The 24,279-nt window shown below is 31.4% G+C and overlaps 2 protein-coding genes across 5 annotated transcripts; one reads left to right on the top strand and one right to left on the bottom strand.

Annotated features, from left to right (window-relative positions):
* Positions 1 to 17,586: 17,586 nt before the first annotated feature.
* Positions 17,587 to 21,056, top strand: LOC130936678 (uncharacterized protein At1g01500). 4 transcript variants are annotated; one of them, XM_057866802.1, is made up of 4 exons: positions 17,587 to 17,656; positions 18,117 to 18,153; positions 18,431 to 19,262; positions 20,507 to 21,055. In XM_057866802.1, the coding sequence occupies exons 3-4, from the start codon at positions 18,540 to 18,542 to the stop codon at positions 20,738 to 20,740; spliced, it is 957 nt and encodes a 318-aa protein (XP_057722785.1). In that variant the 5' UTR covers positions 17,587 to 17,656; positions 18,117 to 18,153; positions 18,431 to 18,539; the 3' UTR covers positions 20,741 to 21,055. The 4 variants fall into 4 exon arrangements, with proteins under 4 accessions (XP_057722785.1, XP_057722786.1, XP_057722784.1 ...); XM_057866803.1 differs by lacking the exon at positions 17,587 to 17,656 and adding an exon at positions 17,707 to 18,007 and having other exon boundaries at positions 18,428 to 19,262; positions 20,507 to 21,056; XM_057866801.1 differs by lacking the exon at positions 17,587 to 17,656 and adding an exon at positions 17,707 to 18,007 and having other exon boundaries at positions 18,117 to 18,240; positions 20,507 to 21,056.
* Positions 21,057 to 21,348: 292 nt separating this feature from the next.
* Positions 21,349 to 24,243, bottom strand: LOC130936699 (uncharacterized). Its single transcript, XM_057866832.1, has 6 exons — positions 23,933 to 24,243; positions 23,303 to 23,445; positions 22,979 to 23,155; positions 22,648 to 22,746; positions 22,017 to 22,262; positions 21,349 to 21,831 (listed from the first exon to the last, which is right to left on the bottom strand). The coding sequence occupies exons 2-6, from the start codon at positions 23,366 to 23,368 to the stop codon at positions 21,568 to 21,570; spliced, it is 852 nt and encodes a 283-aa protein (XP_057722815.1). The 5' UTR covers positions 23,369 to 23,445; positions 23,933 to 24,243; the 3' UTR covers positions 21,349 to 21,567.
* Between the last annotated feature and the right edge of the window lie 36 nt (positions 24,244 to 24,279).

Raw genomic sequence — 24,279 nt, 5'->3', positions numbered from 1 at the left:
AGAAGGCCTCTGTTCTCTTCAACCTGGGAGCCCTCTGCACCCACGTTTCTCTCTCCTGCGATCAAAGCACCATCCAAGGCCATCGCCTTGCCATGGACGCCTTAACTGAGGCTTCACATTGGTTCTCTCTACTGTGGAAGTTTGAGTCTCGCAAGGCATCTGGCACCATTGACTTGGCAGAACAATACATCCATATGATAACAAATCAGTTTGGCGGCTTGAAATTGAAGTTTTGTGATCTCCAATCTTATGAATCATCATTACCTGGACATGTTGTATGTATAATCATCTACCTTTTCAGTTTATCTTTCCTTAGTACAATTGATTGATGTCAATCTTGATTTGTTAAATTGTTTGATTGAGATGATGCAGGCTTCAGCTTATAATCCGTTGACATCTGAGCTTTTAGGTTATGATCCAAGTGATGTCACTGAACAATTTCTTTTAGGGTATTGTAAGGCTCACTCCCTGCTTCAAGGGGTATGCGAAGCACCATCATGCTTGGACCTTCTTTCTGAGGTTAGCCCTGTCAAGATTAAGGATGGGAATCTTGTGGCCAATGCCGCAACCTTAGAGGCACCAAATTTAGCATTGGAGGACATGAGCTTGTAGATTATTACCGTAGAGAAAAACTTTAGGAATTAACTTATTTACTTTTTTAAATTAGATGGTAGAATTTTCTTGATTGATGCTAGAACTTTGGTGAATAAATTGTTAGAATGTAATTCGATCACTAGAATGAATATGGAGAAATACTAACCTATACACTAAACTAACTGATGAGTTTTGTGTATAAACATATCTAACATTAAAAGGAAATTTATCTACTCAATAAATCATGTATTAACTTTGTATTTGTTTTACTTGTTGTTTTAGAATATTTTAAATTGCATAATTCATATGAATATAAGAATTTATATTTTATTGAAAAAAAAATTATTCTATTTAAAGTGTACTCTAATAATATTCAGTCAATTTTTTGAACTGAAATTATTTTTATAGAATTAAAATAACATCTCTTTCTTTCAAATAATTTTAGTTAATTATGTATTCGAGATCGATTTATCAAACTGTATTTTTTAGACTATATACAGATGAGATTCATATAAAAACAGATTATTAGATGATCTGTATTTATTAAACAAAAAAATAAATAGAATGAAGGGCTTGCACTAAGAGTTCTAAACAACTCTATCTCGTTTTACATAGGCTTGTAGAACAATTGGCATTTTTTTTTTAAGTAAAGATCTTTTTTTTTATTAAATAATGATTAAAAAATAAAAAAATTACCATCTTTTGAGCAAGATGTGAGACTTTTTTTTCAATTAGCAGTGCCAATGAAATAAAAGCAGGATCTGCAAAATAGTTTTTTTTTTTACCTAAAATAATATTTCAGCATTATAATTTCATCTTAAATATTATTTTTTTTAATAATTAAATTTCAAATTTTAAAGTATACTTTTGTTTTTTTTTTTTTTAAATAATATAGATTAAAAGGTACTCTTGAAATGTAAGCTTCAATTTAAAAATATTAAATGAGAAAACTCTACTTAACACTAAAGTTAGCCACACTCAAAACCAAAATAGAGAATAAACTCAAAACCAAAATAGAGAATAAAATAGCATACTTTGAGAGTTGCATCAAGAAGGTCTTAATGGATTCACTTTTGTCAATGGCAGTTTCACTACCAATTACCAATATATTCATCCATAACCACACTATTAAAGAAATTCAAATATACTTATAATTAGTATTCAAGCAATTTGTGTTTCACTGGTTTAAAGCGTCATAAGAAGTAGGAGGAAGATACTAAATTACGTTAAGGCACTATGATAAACAACAATTAAATCAATTTAAAATAAGAAAATGAATAAACAAATTGAAGTCCTATATTTTAAATTTTTAATCGGGTCTCCTTATCAAACATTAATAATAAACAGTTGAAAATTTTATACAATTTAGTATTATGAACAAACTAAAAAAAAGGTTCTATGCACATGCTGTACCAAACATTGTCTTGTAACTACAGCATTTGGTGGTGGAATAACTACGTCCCATGTCTTGTCTTTAATCATAGCTAGTTTCCACTCTATAGATTTCATTGCTTGAGTAACATTTTTGGGTAGCAGATGACCATCATCAATGTAAGTTGAAGAGGCAGTGGTCCAGTGGATAAGAATGTTTTTGGTTTTGTAATGCCAGCTTTGGCTCTTGTGGTCATAAGGTGTTGATTCTGAGGTTTAGGATTTTTAGGAAATGGAAGATCAGTCTGAATTCCTTTAATGGTTGTTGGCTCTAGTTATGTTTATGCTGCTTGAGAGGAGGGAAATCTTGGTCACTGAATTACTTATGGATAGTGTAAAATAGTTGCATAACTTTATGTTTTATTATATTAGTATTTAATTTATTATTAAAATAGAGTGCAGGCATTGTAGTTATCTTCTGCGTGCATGATAAACTAGTAATTGAGTCTCTTTGATTCCATTTGTTTTCAACTACCTAAACACCACTTCTTATTTATGGTTTCAGATGGCCAAAATCTAGTAAATAGTTTAAGCAGATGCCAAAATCTGAACTCACATGTTTTTAACTCTGCCGCCTTCATCAACGGCTTGCTTTGAGCACAGTGTATCCTCACAAACAAGCTTATTCTCAAACACATTAATGCTACTTTGAGTTATCACTTTACCACTTTCATCGGTACATGCCAGTATGCCACAGGATCAACACTTATTCCATTAAGTTATAATGTATCAGATGCATTTAAATTTTTTCAGTTCTGATATTGTCTTCATCTTAATTGCTTCTAACTTGACAACATTTCACATCAAGATTGGGAGACATGTTTCCATGTAACTGAATTTTATCGACCACAGAATCACCAAGATTTTCACCACTTCAGAAGATGAGTTATTCTCTCTGTTGAAATCATTACAGTGATGTGAGAACAACCAAGCCTTGTGTTTCTAAATCAGTACGGCAGTACCTCCTTTACTGCAATTTGTGGAAGTTCCACTTGATGTCAATAATTTAAAAGCTTAGTTCATGCATTCCTTTTGGTGCATATAATTTAAAAGCATTGACATCTGTAAATTCTAGATTGTATCCCTTCTTTCTTTGTTTTTTATGCGGCAAAGTTAAAATATAAAATAAATTGGAGGTTTTTTTTATCTTATTCAAATTTTAAATTTTATAATTTAAAAAAATAAAAATAAAAAATCCCCGAATAGGTTAAAAGGGGGAGGGGAGGAGTGCGGAATTTGCAAATCCAAACCCAATTCCATTTCAGTGATTCCTAATCGTATCATAATTCGACGACGCCATGAACAACGATGATCGGGAGTTGTTAAACCCGGAAATGATGCTGTCAATCCCACTAAAGAAGAGTGATCCGGTGGAGCTGTACCTGCCGTTACGTAAGTTGGTAGCCTCAAAATACTCGGAGAGCGATGCACAAAAAGTTGAAAGCGTTCTCGAAACCCTAAACAAATGCCGCCGGGACATGGTGGAGCGTAGAGCGGACCTCTCCCTTCCTATGCAACGTGACTGCCTCCTCCACTACTTCAAATGCCTTTCCATGGCTGAGACACTCTTCACCTCTATCTCCTTCGACGCCGACCCCATTCTCTTTGTCTGGTACGACGCCTTCAACCCTGACCATCAGGATGGGGTCTCCTCGCAGCGCAGCGCCATCCAATTGGAGAAGGCCGCTGTTGTCTTCAACCTCGGAGCCATCTACAGCCAGATTGCTGCCTCTTGCGACCGTACCACCGCCCTTGGCCGTCACCTTGCAATGGAAGCCTTCAAAGTTGCCGCCAATTTCTTCCTCCAACTCTGGCAGGTTTTTGCCAAGGACGTGGTCGCCACCCTCGATTTGACTCTCGTCTTCGCGGAGTTTCTGCACCTCCTCTTCTCCGCTCAGGCTTCCGAGTTCGAATTACGGGAAGAACTGAACAACAACGACGCCAGTTACGCTCTCCAACAACACCGATGTGCCCTATCGTTTATATCGGTGAGTCTTCACTCTTGATTGATTTTACATTTATTCTTCATTCTAATGATGATGAATTGATGATGATGATGTCTAGGTTTCTAAGCTTTATAGTAGAGCATATGAACTGATACCTACTGATTCGGCTGCACGGAAACATGTCGACTCTTTTGACCAAACCTGGGTAACTCATCTTTACCAGAAGGCGACATTCTTTGAGACGGAGGCTCGTCAGAGGCAATCATCCATCCTACCCGAATCCGAGCGACCTCATGAATTCTCATCGGTCGAATCCTGTGCTCTTGATCATGATGCAGAATGTGTCCCTGAGATATTAGTTAGAGGGATTTGCTGCGGGTCCTCGACGAAAGCCAAGCTGCACTCGACGGTATCCAAGCTGCCATACCATGTACCAACACGACGAATGCCCATTGACCTCATCCACTCGGAGTACAATCCTTTCAAGATGATGAAGTATGGAAAGCTGGTGGCTTACCCATGGGACATGCCTCCTCCTTATCCAACAGAATCGGCAATCCTCCAATCTTCCTTGTCTTCTTGGTCGTCAGATTCGGCAATCCCCCAAGCTTACTTGTCTTCTTCGTCGTCAGATATTCTTGCATTCCTTCCTTTGAAGAAGAGTGAGCCCTTGAATCTCTATGAGTCCCTGCGCAGTTACTTTGTCCTCAAATACTCTGAGAGTGTGGCAGAGAGAGTAGATGGCCTTCTGCAAATGCTACACAAATTGCGCAATCAGATGCTGCGTGATGACCTTTCGCTACCCCTTCGCCGTGACTGCCTCATGCGTTATTACAAATGCCTTTGCATGATTGAGCCTGTCTTCCCTATGAATGCCTCACCCAACCCACCTATCTTTGTTTGGTATAATGCCATCAACCCTCAACAGCACTCTTCTCAGCATAACATCCATTTGGAGAAGGCCTCTGTTCTCTTCAACCTGGGAGCCATCTGCATCCACATTGCTATCTCCTGCGATCTCACCACCATCCAAGGCCGTCGCTTTGCCATGGACGCCTTAAGGAATGCTTCACGTTGGTTCTATCTACTGTCCGAGTTTGAGTCTCGCAAGGCATCTGGCACGATTGACTTGTCAGAACACTACGTCCATATGATAAATTTACAGTTTCATGAGTTGGAATTGAAGTTTCATGTTCCCCAACCTGGTAAACCAGGATATCCTGTATGTATGATCTTCTACCGTTTCAGTTGATCTTTTCTTAGTACAATTGATTGATTTGTTAAATTGTTTGATTGAGATGATGCAGGCTTCACCTTATGATCCGTCGAGTGATGTCACTGAACAATTTCTTGTAGGGTATTGTACTGCTCACTTCCTGCTTCAAGGGGTATGTCGAGCAGCACCATGCTTGGACCTTCTCTCTGAGGTTAGCCCCGTCAAGATTAAGGATGGAAATCTTGTGGCCAATGCCGCAACCTGAGGCACCAAATTTGGCATTGGAGAACTTGAGCTTTTAGAACATTACCGTAGAGGAAAACTCTAGGAATTAACTAATTTACTTTTTTAAATTGGATGTTGGAACTTTGTTGGTTGATACTAGAACTTTGGTGAATAAATGGTTAGAAAATGGAGAAATATTAACCTATACAACTAAAATAACTGATGAATTAGATTCAATTATATATACACATATTTAACATTAAAAGGAAATTTATCTACTTAATAAATCATACTTAATAAATCATGTATTAACTTTGTGTTTGTTTTACTTTTTGTTTTAGAATATTTTAAATTGAATAATTCATATGGATATAGCAATTTACATTTTATTGAAACAAACTTATTCTATTTAAAGTATATTTTAATAATATTTAGAGTCATTTTATCGAACTGAAATTATTTTTAGCGAGTCAAAATATTTTATTTTCTTTCAAATCATTTTAATTAGTTATGTATTTAAAATCGTTTTATCAAATTATGTTTTTTAAATTATATATAAATCAGATTCATATAAAAAATTAAAAACAGATTATTAGATCATATGCATTTATTAAAAAAAAACATAAATGGACAAATATTTCAAATTTGATAACAGAAATAGAAAATAAATTCGTCAATAAGTTGTAAAACAATTGCCAAAATGTAATTACTTCAGCAATTATACCTGCATAGTAAAGACTCTTTTTTTAAAAGTAGTGATTAAAAAATAAAAAAATTACCATCTTTTGAGCAAGATGTGGGATTTTTTTCAATTAGAACTTTAAAAGTGAAATAATAGGAGGACCTGTTAAAGAGGCACGTGTTAATTGATTTGGATTGATTTAAAAGTCTGTTAAAAGGTATGTAACATAAGCAGCGTTTAGGGGGTTTCGTTCTCTTCAGATTTGTAAAGCTTGTAAGTGGAAAACACTTCTATGTAGAGATTAATCTATATATTAAAAGAAACTCTTGGAAATGTAAGCTTCAATTTAAAAATATTAAATGAGAAAACTCTACTTAACACTAAAGTTAGCCACACTCAAAACCAAAATAGAGAATAAAATAGCATACTTTGAGAGTTGCATCAAGAAGGTCTTAATGGATTCACTTTTGTCAATGGCAGTTTCACTACCAATTACCAATATATTCATCCATAACCACACTATTAAAGAAATTCAAATATACTTATAATTAATATTCAAGCAATTTGTGTTCTCATTTGTTTAAAGAGTCATAAAAAGTACGAGCAAGATATTAAATTACGTTAAGGCACTATGATAAACAACAATTAAATCAATTTAAAATAAGAAAATGAGTAAACAGATTGAAGTCCTATATTTTAAATTTTTAATCGGGTCTCCTTATCAAAACATTAATAATAAACAGTTGAAAATTTTATACAATTTAGTATTATGAACAAACTAAAAAAAAGGTTCTATGCACATGCTGTACCAAACATTGTCTTGTAACTACAGCATTTGGTGGTGGAATAACTACGTCCCATGTCTTGTTTCTTTGCAACGCATTAAATTCTTTAATCATAGCTAGTTTCCACTCTATAGATTTCATTGCTTGAGTAACATTTTTGGGTAGCAGATGACCATCATCAATGTAAGTTGAAGAGGCAGTGGTCCAGTGGATAAGAATGTTTTTGGTTTTGTAATGCCAGCTTTGGCTCTTGTGGTCATAAGGTGTTGATTCTGAGGTTTAGGATTTTTAGGAAATGGAAGATCAGTCCGAATTCCTTTAATGGTTGTTGGCTCTAGTTATGTTTATGCTGCTTGAGAGGAGGGAAATCTTGGTCACTGAATTACTTATGGATAGTGTAAAATAGTTGGATAACTTTGTGTATGTTTGGGCGCTATTATTTTATTAAAATTTTTTTTTAAAAAAAAAAAGATTTTTTTTTAATTTTTAACTTATTTGGCAAATTTCTAGTAGTAAAAGTAAAAACATTAGTAAAATAAAAAAATCATTTTTGAGAAGTTGTAATTTACATCTTTTTTTAAAAGATTTTTTTTCTTTAAAAAAAAGATGTTTTTCATGTAATAAATGAACAAAAAAGTATTTTTATATTTTTATACCCAAACATAATTGATAAATAAAAAGACTTTTTTACATGAGATATCCAAACATAAAATTACTTTTACTTTTTTATAAGATTTTTTTTTAAAACTCACCCAAACAAATACTTTATGTTTTATTATATTAATATTTATTATTAAAATAGAGTGCAGGCATTGTAGTTATCTTCTGCGTGCATGAGTCTCTTTGATTCCTCGTTCCCCAAAAAAAAACCCTAACACGGAAAAGAAAAGCCAATAATGAAACTTCCGTTTTCTTCGTTACCGGTGGATATGACGGTATCCTCTCTCTTATCCACCGCGGTTGCCGCCTCAGCTGGTGTCCTAATCATGTTGTCAATGTACAAGGGTCGCCGCAAGAGCCTCCTTCAAAGCCCCCACATTACAACGCTCTGTCCACCATCAGAACGCGAATGTCCATGTGGTAAGATCCTATTCGTTTCCCAAATCAGAACGTCAAAAGCCCTGGCGCAGCAACTACGCGATATGTTAGCCTCAAACCGTATTATTTTAGATCTCGTAGATACGGTTGATTACGAACCCGAAGACCTAGCCAAGGAGAACCTCGTCCTCATCGTTGCTTCAACTGCGGAACATTGGAACCGACATCCGCTACGATGGCCTATCATCACGAAAGACGTCGTCCTACGTATCGCAGCAGAGGAGTTCGCCGAGTGGCTGAAGGAGAGAGTATGGAGCTTTGAGGGTGAAGTGTTTGCTGTGAAGGCTTGCACTTTCAGTGCGTTTGGTGTGGTCGGTAGGTTTTCCGAAGATGGCAAGAATTTGATGGCTAAAGCCGCCAATCACATTAGGGATTTGGGTCACGCTACTCAATTCAACAATGATTTTGATTTTGACAACTGGTGGCAAAGGGCTGTTGGGATTTTGAAAGCTGCAGTTTTGGAAGATACAGTGTCTGATGGCAAGTGTGAGGAATCTGAACCTGAGGATGTTTCTTGTTCCGATCCAAAGCTACTCATGCCGCAGCGATTCTATGTTTTTGTGGAAAATTTTGAGGAAGAGGTATATACGACCTACACACGCAGGATGTTAACTGTCACTGAGGCGAAGTTGATGAAGAATGGCTCTGTTGATCTTGAAGAAGCAGATCCTGTTGCTCCTCAATGGCCTCTTGCCAAAAGTATAAGAGTTGATGAAAGTTTACCAATGTTTCTAGGATTCTGTTCCGTTGGTGGTGTCTTGTACTTCGCAGGTGGTATGGTGCATTGGATTCTTCCAAAAAAATATCAGGGAGGCTCGGACGTTTATTACCCCAAAAATTTGTGGTGCCTCGAGAATGATGGCTCTATTTGGATTTCGAGTATACGTGGTAACACATTCAAGAGCGGAACTTTAGTAGTCCCATACGATGGCAAGTTGTTAATCTTTGGGGCTGATTGGGTTGAGATCTACGACCCAAAATCAGATTACTGGGATAGAAGGGAAGTGACTTATAAGGACTTTTTTCAAGGATATATGGATCTTCAATGTTATTTTCTGTGGAAGGACAACAGCACTAAGAATCACAAGACCCTCCTTTTCTTGTATTTTTTTGATGATAGGCAACAATCACTCATGTCATATGATGTTGAAGCAAACATCTGGAAACCCATTGAGTGCCGGTTTCCGCCAATTCGTGATGATGTGTACGTTCCTAGGAAACTCCTTCGCTTGGGATCCACTGATTATCTACTCATTATTGATTTCGCCGCTACTTGGTACGTGTACGACCTGTCTAAGAAGATTGTCTTGGCAGATCTGCATATAGGTGGTCTTGATGATACTCTGCTGGTGTTGCATGTTTTCTGTTGTCATTGCACCCGGAAAGAAAGTTTGGTCTATATCTTCATGGAACCATGTCTAGACTATGATCTTCCTGACGTTGTTCGTTATGCGAGAGTAAAGCTCCAAATTGATGGTATTTTCTCTGCCGAGGTTGAATCCATGGGTGATTTAAAACTTGGTCCCTATACCCAACTCCATATGTGAGCATGCGCCTTTCTCTATCTTCTTTGCTTATATTATACTGTATCAAACTTCCTGAACCTATCCATTGAACTTTCCTTGTATACTTTTAACCCTTTGAACAGGTTTGCTGTTGGAGACCAAGACATTGAAGGGAAGAATGTAGCTTAGTTGTTGTTGTTGTGGTAGCCATTTGGAATGTGTTTCCTTGAACTTATTAGAATTTTATTGTTAATGACCGCTAACAATAACTTTTGACTTAAACTTTTAAACTTATAAGACACGGGATACAAGGATATACGAATTTTAAAATCTTATACACACGGAGACACTATATATATATAAATAAAGTATTTTTTAAATAAATTATAATATATTTTTTATATTTTATTGATATTAAAATATAAAATAATTTTTTAATTGTTTTTAATATCTTTTTTTTAATTATATAAAAGTATTTAAAATATTTTTTGTTTTAATAAATAATAATATATATTATTTCTAAACTCATTTTAAGAATACATGTTAAGAATAAGACTAAAAATAAGGCTGAACATGCTAATATGTGATGGTATTTAACTGTGTCTAAGTATGTTCGAACAAAAATTTTTTAATTCACAGACACGATATACACGCGTATCGGACGAGTATCTGTGTTCAAAATGTGTCCACGAAGATACAGCAACTCAACAAAGTAAAGTAACCGTGCTTCATAGTATGCCAGTATATATTAGATAGAAAGAAATTAAAGGCAAAAGCTATTGTGAACAATGGTTCGTAATGGCGAACGGGAAAACAGCAGAGAACTTTAATGGTTTAAGACTACTAAAGTGAAAATTTGTATCAGCAATTTAAAACCCAAAAGCTGAACTCACATGTTTTTTGTTCTGCCGCCTTCATAAACGGCTTGCTTTGAGCAGAGTGTATCCTCACAAAGAAGCTTGTTCTGACACACATTAATGCTACTTTGAGGTATTACTTTACCACTTTCATCGGGATCAACACTTATTCCATTAAGTTCTAATGTATCAGATGCATTTGAATGATTCAAAGTTCTGTTGAAATCATTGCACGTTTCTAAAACTAGATACACTGATGTGAGAACAACCAAACCTTGCGTTTCTAAATCAGATGTCAATAATTTAGAAGCTTAGTTCATGCATTCCTTTTGGTGCATATAATTTAAAAGCATTGACATCTGTAAATTCTTTATTGGTGGTTTTTTTTTATCTTATTCAAATTTTAAATTTTATAATTTAAAAAATTAAAAATCCCCGAATAGGTTGAAAAGGGGGAGGGGAGGAGTGCGGAATCTGCAAATCCAATTCCATTTCGGTGATTCCTAATCGTATCATAATTCGACGACGCCATGAACAACGATGATCGGGTGCTGTCAATTCCATTTTGTTCGGAAATTGCCTACTCAACTGGTACGAAGGATAACCCTCTTAAAAATATTGTGAAATTCACTTGTTACTGACTTCAGAGCTACGCTGGAGGAGATATCAGGTGAGAGGAACTTCATTATCAAAGAATGGAAAAATTATAGAACTACTGGTGTTAGACATCTACATTATTATGTTTTGTTTAGTGCAGTCATCCCCTAAGGTCTAGGAGCATAGATTTAGTTTTTGTGTGCTTAAAATAAGTTTTCTTTTTCTTTTTTCTTTTTGGATCAAATTCTTTAATCACCCTCTTGGTTAAGAGGACCAAGGCGAAATAAAGAAAAGAACTAATTATCATAAATTATAAATACATAAACTAACTGCTCTTTCTTGGTCTGCTTTTCCTCCTAGCTCTGCTTCTAGTAGGAACCACCATCCCTCCTTTAGGAACTTGTGCTTCTTCTTCTTTGTTCTCTTTGCCTTCTTCTTGTTCCATTGATGATGAGCTAATAATAATATCCATGCTTGCTTGTGCTTTTTTCTCTTCCATTTTCACAATAATCTTCTTTGTTCTTCTTGTTGCTCTATTATTGCTTCTTTTGATGATGATGCTGCTTCAGCTTCCTTAATCTTTTGTGGTTTCTTCTTACCCATCAATCATTAATCATAAAAAATCCTTCTTTTACAAATTAATAATATTCTAAAGAAACCTATTGAAGAAGAAGGCCATAAATAAAGATCCCTTAATAATAATAATATCCGTTTAAGGACTTACAAATAATCAAAGATCCTGTGCATCTTCTTGGTTTTGTGATGATACAAACAAAAGAAAAAGAAAACTTGTCTCTCTTTCTCTTTCTCTTTCTCTCACTCTATAGGATTCTGAAAAAGTAAGCACCCCTGCCTCCCCCCCCCCCTAAAATATAAAGAATCATAAAAGCTAAAAATGCTTGAGACAATACTACAAAAAAACTAGACACCAAAAAAAAAAATACAAAAAACTATTAGAAAAATTATAGGTAATTAATATTTTTTATTTTTTTATTTATACTTTGCATTAGATATTAATTAATTTTTTTACTCTCTACTAAAATATTGATTTTAAATATTATAAGAATATATTAAAATTATTTATAAAAGATTATATATAGTACTGTAAATTTACCTGTGAAAGAATAAAAATTTAAAAGGTTCATGAAAGAATATATATGATATCGATAACTAGAATGCCAATTTTTAGAACTGCACTTGTTAAGTAAAGTAAGCCTTTTGGATGTATGAGTAATTTTTCTTTTTATTTTAAAGATAATTTTCTCTTTTGCTAAGGATATATTTTTCAAAGAGAATTTTTATACTTCACTAAAAATATTATCTATTTATTAAGGTTGCATTTGCAAGTTACGATTTTAAGAGTAAAAAAGGTTCAAACTCAAAGTGTCTTTTTCTATTTTTTTTAATAAATCTAATTATTCCCTTTTAAGCATATATTTAACTTTTTCTTTGAATTGAAGTTAATTCTTTTAAGAATCAAACCAAAAACCTGAAGTTTATAATGTGTTGCCACCACCACATTACACTATTTCTTCCCACCAAAAGGAGGGGAAAATAACATGTTAATAAAATAATTAAGATCTAACTACCTGCAATGCCACTCAGAATTTTATTGATATAATGAATAAATTAAACTTGAAACAGATAATAATACATGAGTTTTAGAGATCATAGTAAGAGTGGAATTGACTAAAAACTGAAATTTTGTCTCTAATAGAGATATTTTGTGACAAAGTTGATAACCTCTTTGCTCTTGAAAGTTTGTTTTATATATAGTGCTTGAAGAAGTATTTTATCAATTAAAGCATGTCTTATTTTGAATCGAAGTTAACATTCTATTTTATTTTTAAATAAAGTATTATTCTGAATGTTTGTTTGGGTGTTATTATATAATTTGATAAAAAAAAAATTTTAATAAAAAAGATATTTTTATTTTTAATTTTAACGTATTTGATAATTTTTAATAGTAAAAATAAAAGTGTTGAAAAAAATAAAAAATATATATTTTTTAAAAAGTTATAATTTATATTTTTTAATTTTTTTTTAAAATTTATTTTCTATATAATAAATAAATAAAAAAATATTTTTATATTATTGTATCTAAATATAATTAATAGACAAAAAAATTTTGTATAAAATATCTAAATATAAAATTAATTTTATTTTTTTTTAAATATGAATCAATAATAAATTTTTTTTTATAATAACACGATAGAATTCAATGATTTCTTTCTCTCTTTTATGTATCAGTAAGTAAATAGGAGTGGATCTTCTCTAAAAAAAATTAGATGATGTTAATTATGATTTTTTATTTTTTATTATTTTTTTTCATATTTAATTTTGACTCCACTTATAAAATTAACGATGAGAGATTATACTACAATTTCTCAAATGTTAAAAAAATTAAAAAAAATTCATTTCCGTAAGTAAACCAACCCTTTTGAAAGGAGAGATACAAGTACAAGTGTACAACTATAGAAGCCCTAAGCAAAATAATTTGGTAAATGTGTCGATAAAAGTAAACCCTAAAGCATATGGTGGATTATTAACCATGGTTAGGGTAGTGGTGGACCCAAAAGGATCAACCATGGTTTGGGCTGTTGTTCTAATCACTACTAGCGGTATCACACTACTTTTCTTGTCTTGTGTTTTTTTTTTTTTCTATTTTTTCTTTCCTCCAATTTTATAATACGACTTTCTCAAGTTGATTGAACAATTTTTTTTTCATCATATTTCTCAATGTGACCCTTCAAAAACTAATTTGTTATGAATGTGAATTCTATTCGAAAGATACTATATGTAAAAAAATAAAATAAAAAAGAACTACCACTTTTTTAATCTAAAGATGTGTATACTCCCATGCACAACATTATTCATTCAACATATATACGTATATGATTTGCAAACATAACAAAATGAACATAATGGAAATTGAATTTGGGTCCAGCAAGATTTAAATATTGTTTCCAACTTGTTTTAATATTTTTTTTTATCGATACAAACATTTCTTTAACAAGTTATATATATTAGGAAAGTATATATTTTAATTCTGAAGTGTGATAAAAATTTTAAAAATATTTTTAAATTTTATTTTATTTTAAATTTCTGACGATTAAATTTTTTAAAAATTTAAAATTAATCTAACAATAATATCAATGGCGGATCCAGGGGGAGCCTAAGGTGGTCATGGTCCCCCAAATTTTTTTTTTAAAAAAATAGTAAATAATAATAATTAATAATATTAAATTTTTTTATATATAATATTAGAAAAAAATATAAGTTACAAAATTTTATAAATTAAAATAACTAAAAACTGCATTATGTATTGGATATTTGAATTATTGTTGTTCTTGTTAATAAATAGCTAATTCTAATAATTAATAAAAATGGTTTTATTATACTAGCCTAAGCTCATACTATTAATTAAAGTAACACTAGTACATTTTTTAAACATTTTTTTCAAATCATCAGAGGCATCAGCACCACTTTTCTTTCTCTTTTAGTGGCTCCCAGACTTTTAGTCTTCTACTCTTCTCATTCTAATTTTCTTTCCATACCAAAACAAGATATATGAAAAAAAACCATTGAAGAAAAGTAAACAGCAAAATATTAACCATTGAATGCACAACAAAAATTTAAAGAGGTATATTTCATTTTTTTAAGTTAATAATAATGTCAAGTATTATTTACATTATTTATTTAAAATAATTAATTTATTTTTTTTATAATAGACAGTTTTTAAAGATTGAAGTGAGGGCAAAATTCAATAGAATTATTTTTAGGTGAGACTTGGAACAAAAAAATAATAAGGTAAATCAATAACTTTATTTTTGGTTATTATATATTTGTGTTTCTAAAGTTATTTGTTATTGCTCAATAGGTTTAATATTTTTTTAAGAAAATAACATATATGCAATTATTTTTATTTTTTTTTGTTAGATAGTTCAAGTTAAGTTAAAAATATCAAAGATGAAAACAATTCACTCATTTTTCAAGAGAAAAGAGAGAATATATGATGAACAAAATTCAGCTTCAAATTCTTTGAGTAATGTTCAAAATATTATTGAACAATCTGTGACACAACTTGTTCACTTCAAAAATGATAATTGATGATTTTAGTTCCATGAAACATCGTCGAGCAAGTTTAAAAATATCAAAATCTTAAAATATGTAGTTAAACATTAACTTTTATATAATATAATTACTCTTTTGATATATATGCTACAAATCATATTTTATTAATTTTTGTTATATTTTATATTTAATTACCCCTCTTATAAAATTTCTGGTTCCGCCATTAAATAATATATAAAATTATAATTTGTGTTCAAGATCGTTCTTATAAAATTATTATTAGATTAATCTTATCATTTTTAAAAAATTAATCGCCAGAAATAAATTTACTACAAATAAAATTTTTTTAAACTAAATTAAAATAAAATAATATTTTAAAAAATTTTTTAAACCCTTATTAAATTTTTAAAAACAAAAAATATACTTTATCTTATACATTTTTAAATTAAGTTTATCGAAACTTATGCGAAGAAAAAGTATACGCATAAACGGAAGGCTGCGTGGCTAAGTTTCTCGTTTGTGAACATCTTGTCTTACTCCAAATAGTAACATGATAAGATCAATTTGATAAATTAATCTTAAATTTGATGACTTAGGATCACGATGATCTTAAGCTGTCAATTGGGACAATATATATTTCAATTATTTGTCTCAAAACAGGTGTTCTTAAATGTTAAATAAATATATATTACATAAAACCTTTTAAGTGAAGGAAGAATATAGAGTATAAACTATAAAGTTAATTCATATTAGAGGGTGGATGGCGTGTAACTAACCTAACATTAATAAACAAATTTATGTCTAATTTAATTCCAAATACTACTAATTAATTGCATTGACAATTGTTCACAAAAAGTATGCCATAAACGTGATGATATTTCTTTTAAAGGCACCGGCCTCGTGAGACGTAATGCAAATTCATAATTCATTATCGGATAAGAATGGATTTTCTTAGTCAAAAAAACATTTTGGCGCATATAATTTAAAAAAGAATTTTGTTCTTCACAAAAACCTGCTCCCTTAATGAAAAAATGTGATATAGTTCACATGTCAATGTTAAAATCTAATTTATCACATAAGAAGTTCTGTTGTCACATTACCATTTTTTTATTAACATAGAAGGTTTTAGTTCACAAATATATATTATTGTCAAAATTTTAAATAATGTAAAAATATTTTTATTAATAATAAAATTTAGAGACATTTTTATTTATGATAAATAATTTAAATATATTTTTGATAGTTTATCATAAGTTTAATTAATATATTTAATGCGTATTTTTTTCGATTGATATTTATTATGATAATAAGTTATTAGACTAACTTAATTAAATTTGATTAATAAAATGACTTGATTATATAGTAGTATTCTATTTCAATATTAGTGCTTATTTGGCGCTATTAAATCGATAAAAAATATATTTTTTAATGAAAAAAGATTTTTTTTTATTTTTTAGTGTGTTTTGACAAATTTTTAATAATAAAAATAAAAATATTAAAAAATAAAAAAATATATTTTTTTAGACGTTATAATTTACATTTTTTTTAAAGATTTTTTCTTAAAAAAAAGATATTTTTCATATATAAATAAATAAATAAATATTTTTATCTTATTTTATCCAAAATATAATTGATAGATAAAAAAGATCTTTTTACATGAAATGTTCAAATATAAAATTATTTTTATTTTTATAAAAAATTTATAAAAAATATCATTTAATTTTTTAAAAAAAAATAGTACCCAAACAAACTCTTAATCTAAGAGATCAAATTAATTTGTAGGATCCTATCATCCAATCATAAGTTTTAATATTTCAACTACCAATTAGACATTGCTTATAAAAATATATATTTGATATATTATAAAAAAATTATTATGTTAATTGTAAATAAGTTTAATTTACTCGTCTTTTACAGATTTGATTATTTAATGGTTGATTATTTAATTAAAAAAATATGTAAATTAGTATGTCTAAGAATACATAATGACTAGTTTAATAATTAATTTTTCACGTCTATGTAACAATTTTGTTATCTTTAATACTTCAAATAATAACTTTAAAATGGAATTTTTCTTTTTATGCAAATTATCATGATACATAATAAAGTGACTTGTGTAATGGTAACATCAGTCATAATCAGCTATAATTTATTTTATAGTATTTATTAATATTAATAATAATTAATAAATATTAAATAAAATAAATTCTAACTTTTTTTTTACCATAAATCTGAATATTCTGTAATAGCTTAAAAAAAATGAATAGAATATTTTATTTTTTATTGGGCACATAAAAATCATGCTAAGAGTATATACTTATTTTAATTTCCATATTTTCAGCTAGCAACCTCTATAGAGATAAATATATTAAATATAGATGATATAAATATATAATATCAAGTTATTTTTTGTTTATCTAAAAGTTTAAATGGCATAATCTTTTGATTTTTGTCTAGAAATTTTGGATTCGAGTTTTTGGATAACTATATATATATATATATATCATGTTATTTTTTGTGCTATAAGACAAAGTGGTTGTTTGTGGCATTGCCAGCTTGCAACGGCCACGTGACAAGGAACATTGATGCTTTGTATCAAAAGATTGGAGCATGTCATTATGTGGCCAATCCAATCATCTCAAAAAGGTTACATTGGTTTTTCAGAATTTGATTTGATTGCATAACAATAATTGTGGTTTCTATTAAACCATAAGAGGAAAGAAAAAAAACACACCAACTTGTGTTGCCATATATAATCATATCATAATAAATATAATCTTTATATTAATATTATTATTATTGTTATTGGTGGATGTAAGGATTTTTCATGGTGAGAGTTTATCTCCTGAAAAATTGGGATTGAAAATTTGTGTGTGGTTATGCATCTTCCTACAACACAACACAGATTTTGGATCCTTGTTATGTACTATAAACTCTTTCTTCTATTGAGTGCATGTCTTCTGTTTGCTAAATTGCCACACTGGTTTTTGTGAAAAGGTTACTATACAGTCATCTCTTTGTTCTGTTTTCATTCTTAACTCTTGAAATTTTCTGTAATTATTGTTATTTATTATTGATTATATGAGTTTCTTTTCTCCTCTTTCAGGATTGTTCGTTTTCTCAAATCTCAACTTTGAACTGAGGTTTTTTCTCAAATCTCAAATCATATATACCCTTTATGTTGTTTCACAATATTCTTTAGATTTGGGTAAAAGGAGGGCACAACACATGTATGTTCTTTGTCCTTTGTTTTTTATCTGATTTTCTTCCATTCTTTTAGGATGTGTAAGATTTATTGTTGGAAGCGGGTTTAAACATGCATGATGTATGATAGGACACTGTTACATCGATTGTTGTTGTTTTTGTTTAAGATTTATTGCTTTGGTTGTGTGAGATTATACTATGTTTATTTTGAAGCAGGTTTCAATTCGTTGGTGAATTTGATTGATGTAGACTTTGTGGCTACACTTTCGGACATGCCCTCTATCTATTCGATGGACGGTTCAGTGAGTGATTGAGTGGAATATATATGAAAATGGAAGGACCTTATGAATCATCATCTTGCAACGGAGAAGTCACCAACAGAACCCTTCAGATCATTAAGTATTCTCCCTATAAACCCTGCATAAAACTATCATCTCCGTGGTTCGATCTAAGAGTTTTTTATGTAAGGGTTAGTGGCTTTCAGGTGGATGAATCCACCCCAGAATTTTTATCTCTCAATCATATTCCTCTATCCCCTGACACCCTTTTAGAGGTTAATGGTGTTAGAAGCAGCATGTACTCTGATGGGGTGTGTTCGGTTCTCCGTAGAGACCGTGTCAATAAGAAATCCGAAGAAGCTATCTTTGTGAGCACAGATAGCATACGTTTGACGGGAAGCATAAAGTTCGAGGTCTATGATAAGGAGCTTTGCATTCTCTCTGGGGTGTTGGAGATGTCTAATAGCAATGGTTTTGTTGGTGAATCAAGGAACAACACAAAGAAATGGACCATGAGTTGTGAAACACAGATGAATGCTAGCAGTGGATTCTTCAAGGGAAAACATGTTGCAGCTATTTCTGAATTAGCTTGTCCTGAGATTGAGGTTTATGTTGCTGGAAGCTTCTCTGGAAAACCAATAATCTTAACCAAGACGCTGCAGCTCAATTGCAGGAAGAGGCATAATAGGAAGTGCATGTTGGATGCTATTCCAGAATATGAAAGTACTGAGTGTAAAAAAGATGCGGCTGATCAAGGACTCGATTTGCAGGTAAAAATGAGGAATGGCTTTTCATTAGCTTATGCAGTAATTGTCTGTTTGATTTGGAAAATTACACCGACCGTTCTTGAGGTTAGGTGATAGTTTACTTGTCACTTCTTCAAAGTCTAGATTAGTGTCATGTTCATAAGAGAAGCTAGTGTCATATTATCTAAATCTCAAAGAGGGTGTTACTTTTATAAATAGAAAGGTGTTGTGTGAAATATCATCTGGCGATAAGAGAGTTCAGTGTAATTTACTCTTTTTTTTTTTTTTGCCATGATGTTATGATGCTCGTATCTTTCAGTCCATTAGGGATGTAGGGTCAGGATCTTCCCATTCTTGTGACTAACATGAGAGTATCATGCTAGAGCAAATTTGTTATTTTAGTATATTCATATATCAATTATAATTTTTGCATCTTTCACCCTCATTACTATATGCCTATATGGCACTCTCTTGTAAGAATAGTACGTGTCAATTTCCCACTTAATATTATGACAATAAAAAAAGTTTTCAAACTTCCTTTGATGGATAGTACAATATAAATTCTGCACTAGTTAATCTTTGTTTTGGTCCCTCTATGTTTGCTACTATTGTCTTTGTTCATTGGTCCCAACAACTGAATAAAAATCCTATCCTGGAAGTGTCATTGTATTATGGGCAGAGGCACAATACTCTGCATTTGTATGTGTATGATAGGAGCTGCATGGCCTTCATTTGTTTTATGCATGATGTATCTCCATAATCTTGTTTAGTGGTGTTTGGTGTTCCCAGTGTCTATTTCCTGTTATTGTTTTCATCAATAGTTACAAAATTTTGTCATTTTGTCAAACTTTTGTGAAGAAATTTAGTGAAAATAAAATTACCCAAATTAGACCAAAATACTAAAAGAACACATTATTGGTATCTGAATTCATAGTATGCTTTTTCATTAACTACTTCTTGGTCTTGGCAATAATATTATGCAGTACCATATCAGAATTCCTTATAAACTTTTTTTTTAAAATCAAGTGAAGCATTTATTTATGTGCCATGTGAATTATTTTCAGATATTTTGTCATACTAATGCATGTCCAATTTCATGTTGGTGTCATACTTTACAAAATACAAAGTAATACCAGCTAATCAGAAATTGTCAAAGGGCCATCATTCTTGCATGAAATTACATAGAGAAATAATGTGGCATATGTATGTTGATCTTTAGAAATACTTGCATTGTGTAAATAATCTTTCCCTCAAATTTCCTGCCGTAGGTATCTGAATACAGAAGCTTCAAACCAGAACAAGAAGAGGATTACAACAACTTATATTGGCAAAGAACAGCATATTTAGATGGAGAAGATGGTGAACTATCATGGTTCAATGCTGGTGTTAGAGTTGGTGTCGGAATTGGTCTTGGAATCTGTGTAGGGGTTGGCATAGGTGTCAGCCTATTAGTTCGCTCATATCAAACAACTACAAGAAATTTCAAAAGGCGTTTCATATGATAAACTCTTTTTATATTAGTTGAAAAGATGTGTGTGCTTCTATAGTTCTAAGGTGACTAGTTCTTCTCCCATTGTTTAGCTGACAATAATCCCCCCCCCCCCCCCTAAATAATATCCTCTCCACCCACAATTTTCCTTTTTGAATAGGTTTTGTATCCCTTTACAAGCTTTTAAGGAAACATTTTTGTTTTGTGTAGATGCTCAACTTTTGTTATTAGGGTCGGATGACATTTGTGATATGATTGCAATATTTTGTATCTTTAAGCAGAAGAACACAGCTGTATGAAATTCCATTTTCATGTAAATGATCAAATGCTTTCCTACTTTGGAAGATGTCACAGTAGTTTATGATTAATTGTGCTGTATTCTTCATGCATGTTTTAGGATAAAAGATACATAAATTATAAGACAGTAGAGAAAGTAACAAAGAAAATTGTATTGTTGGTCATGTCTCCACTTTTCTTTTTTTTTTTTTTGGTGAACTGAAAAACTGAAGTTTTATCTTAACACAAGACATTTGTCTGCCTATTTACTTTGTAAAACAATTTTTTTATTTAATATATATATATCTATTTTTGTAAATAAAATAAGTTCAAATCAAGCACACATTAAATAACTCTATATATCATTCATGCTTCAAGCTTAAATAATTAATTCATTTGTCTCTACCTAGAATTTAGAATTGATAATTTTTAATATAGTTGAATAAGTACTTTTTTTATTGAGCAACATTGCCATGCTTAGTCCTAATTTTCTTGGTGCTAATTGCTATACAATTATTGATTAGTATTCATATATTATATATCTTCACAGAGAGGTTAAGTGCCTCAAATTGAGGTGGCTTCATTGTAATCTGGATCTGGAGCTACTTCTGATTCAGGACCCCAAAATGCTGCACATTTCAAATCATCTTGAACCATTAATCTTGAGAACTCTTCATGGTTATACTTCATAGTGCTTTTTCCTCCTAATTCTTTTGGAAGATTCTCATCATCAAAATAAGACTTCATGAGTTCCACACTATCTTTGTTTTTGGGATACACAAACTTCACTTTCTCAAATGTCTTTGTATCCAAGAAGTACTTGACTATCTGCATAAAACAGTAATAGAACTTGTAATTATGAGTATTATAACTTTGTTCCTAATTATTCATGAAATTGATATGCAACCTCCAACTAATTGTAATTGATCCTGCATAATATAATTGTAGTGGACATTGATGCAAGAAAAGAAATATATACTAAATTGTAGCATGTTTTTAAATTACAAACTAACCTTCCAAAAAGCTTCAAAAATTCTTGGAGGATTGTAAAGAAATGCAATGGCAAGCCTCTCAGGATAGTGATTCTGAAGAGTGTTGATGGTGTCTCTGGCCAACTTAACCGGCACGCTATTGGTCAATGACCAGCCAGTGAAATCTATCAACCATGCCATTTGTTCTTGACCTGGTGGAAGGTTAAGCATTGCATTTTCCAAAAGATACACCAAGTGCTTCATCTGATTCTCCATTGATTTGGTGTTCTTCAACCACATCAAATATAACCAATTTCAGTACCTCCATCAATAACTCAAGCAATTATAGTTAAGCTACAGAGTTAAATACGGTTTTGATCCCTGTAAATAACGATGTATGGTTCTAGTAAAGCGAAATTAGTCCCTACCATCTTCTCGTATACAAATCAACTTAGAGACGGATACTTATGTTGTGAACCATCCGCGCAAAGTTGATTGGTACTTTAGATGACGATAGAGACTAATTATTTCATTTACTTTTAAACATTTTTCACTAAAACCACAACTAAAACTTTCACAAATACTAAAACCATAAACCAATAATTTTACAGCAGCTGAAAACTTATTTAACCCGAAACTAAGCCGAAAATCTTAAAATTCCAAATTACAGTACCTGCATTCCAGGTCTCAAGATAAGAACAGTCCTTCCTTGCCTGTCATGAAAATTTGCTCTATACAGTTTCCCTGTCTCCCCTTCCACGGCAACCTCATGCTGTCGAATGACATTGCATTAGCAGTATTTCAAACCATAGTCACCATACTAATTCACCAAAGTCACAACAGGGAAAATTCCATGCATACATATAATTCTAACACCTTGTACTAAGATACATTCACATTAAACTTGGTGGCAACAAAAACAAGTTAATGCAGACAAATTCATAAGTGCAATTTCTCTTAAACAAAGCTATTGAGGTCTAAAGTAGATGAACTTAAAATCTTACCCATCGAATCTCCTCAGGCTTATAGGTTGATCTCCAATTTAGTGTATCCTCCAACATCTTCTTGGACTTGTCTACATTCCAATTCCGAGCTTCCAAATATCTCTTAAAACAAGCATCTGTGCAGTACTTCAAGCTGCGCCCGGATAACGGTCCCATTGCTCCCTTTAGCTCCTTAACCTGATTTTAGAGTTCCAATACTCACAATTAAAACCTTAAAATGCTTACACAGATGGTGATTATGCATTTTGTTAAGATTATCTGCCACCTTCACATTGTTAAGATTAACTGTTTCAAAATAAATGTCACTTTGACTAAAATTAGTACCTTGGATTCGGCATAAACCTCACTGTTTTCATGATCTTGATTAGAATTGCTCCGGCGGTGAAACATGATGGCAACTGTAGATTTATGCACTAAGGGGAACCAGCCAGTGCTTCCGTTTTCTTTTACAACCAAACTCTATCTATCTGAGAAAAAAAGCAACAATTCAACAATTAAACAAATTCAGTCAAAGAACCATGAACAAGGACAAAACATGAAGTCTTAGGAAGTTCATATATTGCATAATCACAATCACTATTGAATAAGGATTATTAGCTTTTCTCTGGTCATTACAACAGATCCATGAAAAGCAAAGAAAATGCATATGATTACATATATATACACATATGCTAACAAACATTAATACAGATCATAGAGTTTATAACAAACAAATTCTGGGTTATGGAACAACATAATAAAAGTTACGAACTTTAATGAAAATTTGAGCTGAAACTTACATCAACAGAGATCATAAAGTTTCTAAGGGAAAACAAATTATGGGGTATGAAACAATATAAAAAAAGTTACAAACTTGAAGTTAAATTTGAACAGAAAAGAATTACAAAAAGTACAAAGAAAAAAAAACACAGTGATGAGAAGAAAAAATGTCAAAAACTAGAAAAAAGAGAGAACCTTTGAGGTTTGAAGTTGTTGTTCATTGCAGTGTGTTTTGGGAAGCATCCAAGTCCAACTACTTTTTCTCGCAAGCAGACACTATTTATTCAGAATTCAACAACCGATTAAGAAGAGTGAGTATGTAAAGAAAAAAGTAAGTGTGTACGTGTTAAGTACATGTGTATGTTTTAAAGCTTTGAATCTTTCTTTCTGTTTCTGAATTCTTCTCACAAACTCCAAACAAAAACAAACAACATTCTTGATGACAAAAATTAAAGAACAAAACAAAAGACACAGAAATAAAATGTAGAGGGAAAAAAAAAGTGAATGGACATGAACCAACTACTCAATGAATAAAAAATATA

The sequence above is a fragment of the Arachis stenosperma genome, chromosome 6, assembly GCF_014773155.1.
Source record: "Arachis stenosperma cultivar V10309 chromosome 6, arast.V10309.gnm1.PFL2, whole genome shotgun sequence".
NCBI classification, from domain to species: domain Eukaryota; kingdom Viridiplantae; phylum Streptophyta; class Magnoliopsida; order Fabales; family Fabaceae; genus Arachis; species Arachis stenosperma.
The sequence above is the reverse complement of the archived record's forward strand: the minus strand, read 5'-3'. Positions and strand labels throughout refer to the sequence as shown.